Below are 10,844 nucleotides of genomic sequence, written 5' to 3' on the forward strand. Positions count from 1 at the left end.
TGCTGTGATGTATATTTTTCATTATATTCATCAAAAAAGACAAGAATTTTGTCAAAATTTTTTTTTTTTTTAACTTTCTGTGCTGACATTTTTCAAATAAACTAAAATTTCTATATACATTTTTGTCCAAATTTATTGTGCTACACGTCTTTGATAAAAAAAATCCAATAAGTGTATATTTATTGGTTTGGGTAAAAGTTATAGCATTTACAAACTATGGTGCAAAAAGTGAATTTCACCAGTTTGAAGCATCTCTGACTTTTCTGAGCACCTGCCATGTTTCATGAGGTGCTGAAATTCCAGGATAGTATAAATACCCCCAAATGACCCAATTTTGGAAAGAAGACATCCCAAAGTATTCACTAAGAGGCATGGTGAGTTCATAGAATTTATTTTTTGTCACAAGTTAGTGGAAAATGACACTTTGTGAAAAAAAAAAAATCAATTTCCGCTAACTTGTGACAAAAAATAAAATCTTCTATGAACTCACCATACCCCTAACGGAATACCTTGGGGTGTCATCTTTCTAAAATGGGGTCACTTGTGGGGTTTCTAAACTGCCCTGGCATTTTAGCGGCCCTAAACTGTGAGTAGTCTGGAAATCAAATGCCTCAAAATGACCTGTGAAATCCTAAAGGTATTCATAGGACTTTGGGCCCCTTAGCGCACCTAGGCTGCAAAAAAGTGTCACACATGTGGTATTTCCATACTCAAGATAAGTAGTATAATGTGTTTTGGGGTGTATTTTTACACATACCCATGCTGGGTGGGAGAAATATCTCTGTAAATGGACAATTGTCTGCAAATGACAATTTTTTTGATTTTTTTTTACAGAGATATTTCTCCCACCCAGCATGGGTCTGTGTAAAAATACACCCCAAATCACATTATACTACTTTTCCTGAGTACGGCGATACCACATTTGTGACACTTTTTTGCAGCCTAGGTGCGCTAAGGGGCCCAACGTCCTATGAGTACCATTAGGATTTTACAGGTGTTTTTGAGGCATTTGATTTCTAGACTACTCCTCACGGTTTGGGGCCCTTAAAATGCCAGGACAGTATAGCAACCCCCAAAAGTGACCCCATTTTAGAAAGAAGACACCCCAAGGTAATTCGTTAGGTGTATGATGAGTTCATAGAAGATCAATAAATAGACACTTATTGGATTTTTTTTTTGTTTGGGTAAAAGTTATAGCGTTCACAAACTATGGTGCAAAAAGTGAATTTCCCCAGTTTGAAGAATCTGACTTTTCTGAGCACCTGTCATGTTTCATGAGGTGCTAGAATTCCAGGATAGTATAAATACCCCCCAAATGACCCCATTTTGAAAAGAAGACATCCCAAAGTATTCACTAAGAGGCATGGTGAGTTCATAGAAGATTTTATTTTTTGTCACAAGTTAGCAGAAAATGACACTTTGTGGCAAAAAAAATAAATAAAAAAAAGTTTCCATTACTGCTAACGTGACAAAAAAAAAAAATTAAATCTGCCACGGACTCACCATGCCCCTCTCTGAATACTTTGGGGTATCTACTTTCCAAAATGGGGTCATTTGTGGGGTGTTTACTGTCCTGGCATTTTGGGGGGTGCTAAATTGTAAGCAGCCCTGTAAAGCCTAAAGGTGCTCATAGGACTTTGGGCCCCTTAGCGCACCTAGGCTGCAAAAAAGTGTCACAAATGTGGTATCGCCGTACTCAGGAGAAGTAGTATAATGTGTTTTGGGGTGTATTTTTACACATACCCATGCTGGGTGGGAGAAATATCTCTGTAAATGGACAATTGTGTGTAAAAAAAATAAACAAAATCTCATTTACAGAGATATTTCTCCCACGCAGCATGGGTATGTGTAAAAATACACCCCAAAACACATTATACTACTTATCCTGAGTACGGCGATACGACATGTGTGACACCTTTTTGCAGCCTAGGTGCGCTAAGGGGCCCAAAGTCCTATGAGTACCTTTAGGATTTCACAGGTCATTTTGAGGCATTTGGTTTACAGACTACTCCTCACGGTTTAGGGCCCCTAAAATGCCAGGGCAGGTTAGAAACCCCACAAGTGACCCCATTTTAGAAAGGACACCCCAAGATATTCCATTAGGAGTATGAGCTCATAGAAGATTTTATTTTTTGTCACCAAGTTAGCGGAAATTGTTTTTTTATTGTTTTTTTTTTTCACAAAGTGTAATTTTCCACTAACTTGTGACAAAAAATAAAATCTCCTATGAACTCATCATACACCTAAATACGAATACCTTGGGGTGTCTTCTTTCTAAAATGGGGTCACTTGTGGGGTTCTTATACTGCCCTGGCATTTTAGGGGCCCAAAACCGTGAGGAGTAGTCTGGAAACCAAATGCCTCAAAATGACTGTTCAGGGGTATAAGCATCTGCAAATTTTGATGACAGGTGGTCTATGAGGGGCCGAATTTTGTGGAACCGGTCATAAGCAGGATGGCCTCTTATGGCCCATACTCACGGGCGATAAAAGTGGCCTGTCGCCAGCACACGTGAGCAGCTTCCGTCTCGCCGCCGACGTTCCTCCTCCCCCCCCCCCCGCCGGAAGCTCGCCGGAAGCTCTGCTTACCTCAATGGAGGTTGCTGTTGCTAGTCCGCGTACCCACGCGGACTAGCGACAGCTGCGGCGGAGTTGCGGCGGCGACTGTCGCCAGGCGATTGAACATTTCAATCGCCTGGCGACTTCAGCGACGGGCGACAGTTCGGGGTGCGCGCTCGTTGCGGGCGACAGTTCGGTGTGCGTGCGGCCCATACTCACGGGCGACCTGTCGCCGCCACACGCGCCCCGCGTGTTGCGGCGACAATTGTCCCTCGTGAGTATGGGCCATTAGATGACAGGTTGTATTGGCACGGCAGTGCAGGAAGCGCAGGATGTTCTCAAATCGTGACCTGGACATGGCAGCAGAGAACATGGGCATGTGATGTATTGGGTGAGTAGACCAATAACTAGAGATGTCGCGAACCGCCGATTTTCGGTTCGCAAACTTCCGCGGAAGGTTCGGTTCGCGGAAAAGTTCGCGAACCGCAATAGACTTCAATGGGGAGGCGAACTTTGAAAAATAGAAAAAATTATGCTGGCCACAAAAGTGATGGAAAATATGTTTCAAGGTGTTTAACACCTGAGATCTTTCAGTGACTACAAGAGGGGAATTTTTTTTTTCAAAAATACCTTATAGTTTTTGAGAAAATCAATTTTAAAGTAACTCCTTCTGACCGTAGGAAAATTAAGCGCCCGCCGACTTTAGCAGTTAAAGGGACACTTAAGTCAAACAAAAAAAGAGTTTTACTCACCTAGGGCTTCCAATAGCCCCCTGAAGCTGTCCGGTGCCTTCGCCGTCTCCCTCAGATCCTCCTGGCCTCGCCGGCAGCCACTTCCTGTTTCGGTGACAGGAGCTGACAGGCTGGGGACGCGAGTGATTATTCGCGTTCCCAGACACATTAGCACCCTCTATGCTGCTATATGGTATATGATATATGCTAGAGCAGCATAGATGGTGCTATTGTGGCCAGGAACGCGAAGAATCACTCGCATCCCCAGCCTCTCAGCTCCAGTCACCGAAACAGGAAGTGGCTGCCGGCGAGGCCAGGAGGATTGGAGGGAGGCGGCAAGGGCACCGGACAGCTGCAGGGGGCTATTGGAAGCCCTAGGTGAGTAAAACTCATTTTTTTTTTTTTTTACTTAAGTGTCCCTTTAATAGCAAAGCCACTTTAAAAGCTAGAAACACCAAACTTGCAGAAAATGTTAAGAACAGTGGGAATAAGAGGAAACATTTTTTCAAAAAGACCTTATAGTTTTTGAGAAAATCAATTTTAAAGTAAAAAAAAAGTCGATTCATAAAAAAAAAAACGATTCATTAAAAAGATCTGGCTCATTCAGGAGCCGTTAGTATAGCAGAGAATATGTCCTCGGAAGGACGTGAAGCTGCTGGCTCCCGCTGCTGTCTCTCCCCACCTGCCTGCACCTGTCAACCCCCACCTAGGCTGGCACCCAGTGCACCCATGGGTGTACTGGGTGCCAGCCTAGGTGGGGGTTGATAAGTGCAGGCAGGCAGGTGAGGAGAGACAGCGGGAACTAGCAGCTATGCATCCAAAAGGACTTTTAGACGCCTTCTCTATGTGGGTGGGGGGCTTCCGAGATCTTCAATCAACTTAATAGAAGATCGCAACATAAGAGTCTACAGTTCGTTGGATCATTTACCGAGAATATTGCCGTGGGAAAATTTTTTAAAGGTACAGGTAAGTATTTCTGGTTAATTAAGAAAATTAAAGGACTTTTTTTCGTGGTTGTGTTTTTATTTCCTTTAACCCTTTGTGGAATTGGGTAAGGGGTACTTTGTACCTCTATACTCATTTCTCCTGGGAGGGGGTGGGCATCTGGGGTCCCCTTCTTAAAGGGGACTCCCAGATGCCACCATGAACCTCCCCCACCAGGGAGTCGTCGCCCCACCTCCTTCTGGGGCACCGGAGGTGGGGAAGAGCCACTTGTCCATGGATTGGACAAGGGCTCTGGGGGGGAAGGGGAAGGCTTGGCTGCCCCTCCCCCCCGGAGCCCCCCATACCATGGACCATGCGGGCTGGTATAGCTCAGGTTGCGAAGCCCCAGTCGGCCGGGGCTCCGCATTCTGGCTATCCCAGCCTGCATGGGGGACAAGGGTTACAGAGGCTCGGGAGGAGGGACCCCACGTCATTTTTTTTCTTCATTTATTTCCCACACTCAGCACATAATAAATATAAAAATATATATATAATTTTTTTTTTTTTTTTTAAAGGACTTTACGAGGCCACAAGTATGAAAAAAGTTAAATACCATTTCATAATCCAGATCCATGGAGGACGCCATCTGCGCCCCCCCCGTTCATTCCGCCATGGCACCCGCAGTAATACCGGCACTGGTCGGGTCCCGACCCCTCCAAACGGGTCGGGTACTCATTCCCCCCTCAATATGGCCGCCACAGATTGCCGCGGCTGCGCAGTCCGCATAGATGCGATTGCGGCTGCGCAGCTCTAGGTCCTCCTCCCAATGCGTCCGATGTATGCACGCATATTGATGACGCGGCAGGAGGAGGCCCTAGAGCTGCGCAGGTGCAATCGCGTCTGTGCGGACTGCGCAGCCACGGCAATCTGTGGCGGCCATATTGAGTAGGGAATGAGAACCCGACCTGTTCGGAGGGGTTGGGACCCGACCGGGGCCGGTATTACTGCGGGAGCCATGGGGGAATGAACAGAAGGGGGCGGATGGCGTCCTCCATGGATCTGGATTATGAAAAGGTATTTAACTTTTTTCACATTTGTGGCCTCGGAAGTCCTTTAAATATTGTTTCCCGCTATCTTTTTAACATATCCTGCAAATTTGGTGTTGCTAGGATGTAAGGGGCCTTTGCTATTAACTGCTAAAGTCGGCGGGTGATGATGATAACCAACCAGAATTATAGGGGTACAAAAGTGCTAAATTCTTCCATAGGCTTCCATTAGGCTCCCTATTTCACTTTCCAAAATCTCAACTCTTTTCATAGGGCAATTGCTCAGCAGTGGCAAATTTTCTAGCATTGTAGGAACTGTTAGGGGGATCATAACTGGTGAGTTTCGGGCCCCTAAGCTGAAGAGGTCATATCCTAGGGTCACAAAAACCTGTTTATTTGGGCAATTTCAATGGAGGAGATCCTGGCGTACATAAATCGCAGCAATGGCCGTTAGCAACGTCTGAATTTCACGAAATGTCTCATGCAGGTAGAAGACAAATTCAGACGTTGCTAACAGCCATGGCTGCGATTTATGTACGTCAGAATCACTACCATTAAAATTGCCCAAATAAACAGGTTTTTGTGACCCTAGGCTATGACCTCTTCGGCCTAGGGGCCCGAAACTCACCAGTTATGATCCCTCTAACAGTTCCTACAATGCTAGAAAATTTGCCCCTGCTGAGCAATTGCCCTTTGAAAAGGTGTGAGATTTTGGAAAGTGAAATAGGGAGCCTAATGGAAGCCTATGGCAGAATTCAGCACTTTTGCACCCCTATAATTCTGGTTGGTTATCATCACCCGCCGACTTTAGCAGTTAATAGCAAAGGCCCCTTACATCCTAGCAACACCAAATTTGCAGGATATGTTAAAAAGATAGCGGGAAACAATATTTAAAGGACTTCCGAGGCCACAAATGTGAAAAAAGTTAAATACCTTTTCATAATCCAGATCCATGGAGGACGCCATCCGCGCCCTCCCGTTCATTCCCCCATGGCTCCCGCAGTAATACCGGCCCCGGTCGGGTCCCGACTCCCGACCCCTCTGAACAGGTCGGGTTCTCATTCCCCACTCAATATGGCCGCCACAGATTGCCGCGGCTGCGCAGTCCGCACAGACGCGATTGCACCTGCGCAGCTCTAGGGCCTCCTCCTGCCGCGTCATCAATATGCGTGCATACATCGGACGCATCGGAAGGAGGACCTAGAGCTGCGCAGCCGCAATCGCATCTATGCGGACTGCGCAGCCGCGGCAATCTGTGGCAGCCATATTGAGGGGGGAATGAGAACCCGACCCGTTTGGAGGGGTAGGGACCCGACCGGGGCCGGTATTACTGCGGGTGCCATGGCGGAATGAACGTAGTGCAGATGGCGTCCTCCATGGTTCTGGATTATGAAATGGTATTTAACTTTTTTCATACTTGTGGCCTCGTAAGTCCTTTAAAAAAAAATAAAAAAAATATATGTGTGTGTGTGTATATGTATATGTATATGTATATATATATATATATATATATATATATATATATATATATATATATATATATATATATAATTTATTATTTTTATGTGCTGAGTGTGGGAAATAAATAAAAAAAAATGACTTGGGGTCCCTCCTCCCGAGCCTCTGTAACCCCTTGTCCCCCATGCAGGCTGGGATAGCCAGAATGCGGAGCCCCGGCCGACTGGGGCTTCGCACCCTGAGCTATACCAGCCCGCATGGTCCATGGTATGGGGGGGCTCCGGGGAGGGAGGGGCGGCCAAGCCTTCCCCTCCTCTCCCCCCCGGAGCCCTTGTCCAATCCATGGACAAGGGGCTCTTCCCCGCCTCCGGTGCCCCAGGAGGAGGTGGGGGCGATGACTCCCTGGGGGGGGTTCATGGTGGCATCTGGGAGTCCCCTTTAAGAAGGGGACCCCAGATGCCCACCCCCCTCCCAGGAGAAATGAGTATAGGAGTACAAAGTACCCTTTACCCATTTCCACAAAGGGTTGAATGAAATAAAAACACAACCACGAGAAAAGTATTTTATTATTCTAAATTAACCATAAATACTTACCTGTACCTTTAAAAAAGTTTTCCCACGCCAATATCCACGGTAAACGATCCAACGAACTGTATCCTCTTATGTTGCGATCTTCAATTAAGTTGATTGAAGATCTCCGACGCCTCCCACATAGCAGAGAATGGGCTCGATTCAGTAAACGGTGCTAACCTACTTAGCACGCCTAAAGACTTTAGGCGTGTTAACCAGGGTGCTAAGTAAGTTAGCACCGTTTCTAAAATAGATCACGCGCAAAGATTTACGCGCGTAATCGTTTATGCGCGCAAAGTCCAGTGCGCACGAAACGTTGCACAGGGTTTAATGGCATTGCGCGTGTAAACTTTACGCGAGTAAAAGTTTACGCGCGTAAAACTTTACGCGCAAAACTTTGCGCGCGAGTATTTAAACTGAGTTTAGGCGTGATAAGAGGCTTTTCAGAAGCGTGCTAACAGTTAGCACTGCTTACTGAATCAAGCCCAATGCCTCCTTTTGGACGCATAGCTGCCGGCTCCTGCTGTCTCTCCCCACCTCCTCACCTGTCACTCTCACCTAGCCTGGCACCCATGGGTGCGCTGGGTGCCAGGTTAGGTGAGGGTGACAGGTGCAGGCAGGTGGGAAGAGACAGCAGCGGAGCCGGCAGCTTCACGTCCTGCTCAGGACGCATTCTCTGCTAAATGAACGGTTCTTGAATCATCCGGTTCTTTTTAATGAATCGGTTCTTTTTTTATGAATCGGCTCATTTTACTTTGAAACTTTAAAATTGATTTTCTCAAAAAGTAGAAGGTCTTTTAGAAAAAAAAAAATTCCTCTTGTTCCCACTATTCAACTTAACATTCCCAACAATTTTGGTGTTTCTACCATGTAAGGGGACTTTGCTATTAACCGTTAAAGTCGGCGGCCATTAAAGTCTATGGGCGAACCGAACTTTGAAAAAAAGTTCCCGGTTTTCTGCGAACGCGAACCCCCAATGTTCGCCTGGAACCGTTCGCTACATCTCTACCAATAACACTGCGATACATTCTTTTTCCATGTTAAGGAGAAGGCCCCAAAAATGTTATGTTTGGAAACTTGGAGTGGTTTCCACCGAAAAGGCTGGGCATGGTAGCTTCTTGGATTGGCGGTTGCGTATTGTGTGGCATAACGGTTGATCTCAGCCAAAATTAAGTCGTAGAGACCAGCAGTGATCAGAAAAAAAATTCTGTCACTGCAGTGGGGTGGGTGAGGGTTTGGCCGAGTGATCAGGAGCCCATATGGGGCAGATTAGGGCCTGATCTGATGGATAGGAGTGCTAGTGGGTGACAGGAGGTGATGGATGGGTGTTTCAGTGGGTGATTAGAGGGGAGAATAGATGCAATCAATGCACTGGGGAGGTGATCGGAAGGGGTCTGAGGGGATCTGAGGGTGTGGGCAGGTATTTGGGTGCCCGCAAGGGGCAGATTAGGGTCTGATCTGATGGGTAGCAGTGACAGGTGGTGACAGAGGGTGATTGATGGGTGATCAGTGGGTGATTAGAGGGGAGAACAGATGTAAATAATGCACTGGGGAGGTGATCAGGTGGGGTCTGAGGGCAATCTAAGGGTGTGGGCGGGTGTTTGGGTGCCTGCAAGGGGCAGATTAGGGTCTGATCTGATGGGTATCAGTGACAGCTGGTGATGGGATGATTGATAGGTGATCAGGGTGTGATAAGAGGGGAGAATAGATGCAAGCAATGCACTGGCCAGGTGATCAGGGGGGTCTGAGGGCGATCTGAGGGTGTGGGTGGGTAATTGGGTGCCCGCAAGGGGCACATTAGGGTCTGATCTGATGGGTACCAGTGACAGGTGGTGATTGATGGGTAATTGATGGGTGATCAGTGGGTGATTAGAGGGGAGAACAGATGTAAACAATGCACTTGGTCTGGGCCGCCAGACGACTTTTGAGGACCTTTGTATTCAAAGAGGTCATCAAAAGGGTTTGATAACACAGATATATGTACTCCTATGCACAAAATCATCCACTGCTACCCCTGACCACCCTTACATGGCTAAGTGGGAATCAGTCCTACCCCAGCCCCTATCCATCTCTGACTGGGACTCCATTTGGCAAAATGCTAAAGACTCTTCCATGTGTGTACAAATTAAAGAGAACATATACAAAATGTTATTTAGATGGTATTTGACGCCAGCCTGGCTGTCTCGAATCTATCCTGGATCCTCCGACCTCTGTTGGAGGGGCTGTGGCCTTAAAGGAACATTAGACCATATATTCTGGTCTTGCCCAGCCCTATCCTCTTTCTGGACAGAGATTCAAGACTTAATCTATCAAGTCCTAGAAGTCTCCATCCCTTTAGACCCCACTTACATGCTCCTAGGCAAGTCCCTCCCCCAGACCCATAAATTCGAAAGAATTTTAATCATTCGTATCATCACCGGAAAAAAACTGGAAAAAAATTGCCCGCCCAGAACTCCAAGAAGTTTTAGTAAAAATTAAATGGATCAAGCTTATGGAAAAGCTAACCGCTACCCTTAGGGACACTGAACAACGCTTTGATAAAATCTGGGGCCCATGGGAGAACCACTTCCCTAATGGCTAGATATTACTGGGTACCCCTTTATACTAGGGTCAACCTTAAAACTCCCCCTGCCCATTTCTTTGGCTACCCATAACAGTGTGGATGCATAAAAAATAGATCTCTAAACCAATCTGACCTCCTTTTCTCCTTTTAGTCCTCCTGACCAAATATAGGGGCTAATGATTTATTTTATTTTTCTGTTGTTTTCTGATTTTAAAATTAAGCTGATTTCCGCTTAAAACTCACCTTTAAACCCACAGGTACTCAGATCTTGAGAAATTTTTGTACTATGCTTTCTCTTTTTTCCCACCAGTAGGCTCAACTTACACCACCTATTCCGCATTCGATTAATGGTATGGATCTGGACATTAATTTACCACCTATGCTCCTTTCCAGTCTCAGGTTGTAACTTTCCACGCTTACTGTATTTGTATTTGTTGATCCTACCTATGAGGTACTACTTTGCTCTAAGACCTCATAATTGTCTATGTACCTGTACCTGTAAACTTTTTCTTTTATAATCAAAATAAAAATAGTGTTAAAAAAAAAAAAAAAACAATGCACTTGGTGATCTGAGGGTGGGTCTGCGGGCAATCTGAGGGTGTGGGCAGGTGATCAGGTGCCCACAAGGGGCAGGTTAGGGTCTGATCTGATGGGTGGCAGTCACAGGTGGTGACAGGGGATGATTGACAGGTGATTGACAGGTGATCAGTGGGTGATTACAGGGAGAATAGATGTATACAGTACACAGGGGGGGGGGTCTGGGCGGGTTCTGAGATGGATCTGAAGGTGTGGGGGGGTGATCAGGAGCCCCCAGGGGGCAGTTTAGGACCTGATCTAAAATATAGCGTTGACAGATAGTGACAGGGGCTGATTAATGGGTGATTAGGGGGGTGATTGGGTGCAAACAGGGGTCTGAGTGGGGAGATCGGGGGGGGGGGGGGGTCTGAGAGGGTGCTGTGGGCGATCAGGGGGCAGGGGAGGCAGGATCAGTGTG

The 10,844-nt window shown here is 46.5% G+C and overlaps 1 protein-coding gene across 1 annotated transcript in view; it reads left to right on the forward strand.

The window, feature by feature from the left end:
* LOC137534533 (uncharacterized) overlaps window positions 1–10,213 on the forward strand; it is a 104,363-nt gene extending 94,150 nt beyond the window's left edge. Inside the window, exon 7 of the mRNA XM_068256073.1 lies at window positions 10,161–10,213. Coding sequence (XP_068112174.1) covers window positions 10,161–10,198 — 38 coding nt within the window. The 3' untranslated portion in view covers window positions 10,199–10,213. The remainder of the gene's footprint in view (window positions 1–10,160) is intronic.
* Window positions 10,214–10,844: the final 631 nt, after the last annotated feature.

Source organism: Hyperolius riggenbachi, chromosome 10 (genome assembly GCF_040937935.1).
Source record: "Hyperolius riggenbachi isolate aHypRig1 chromosome 10, aHypRig1.pri, whole genome shotgun sequence".
NCBI lineage: Eukaryota > Metazoa > Chordata > Amphibia > Anura > Hyperoliidae > Hyperolius > Hyperolius riggenbachi.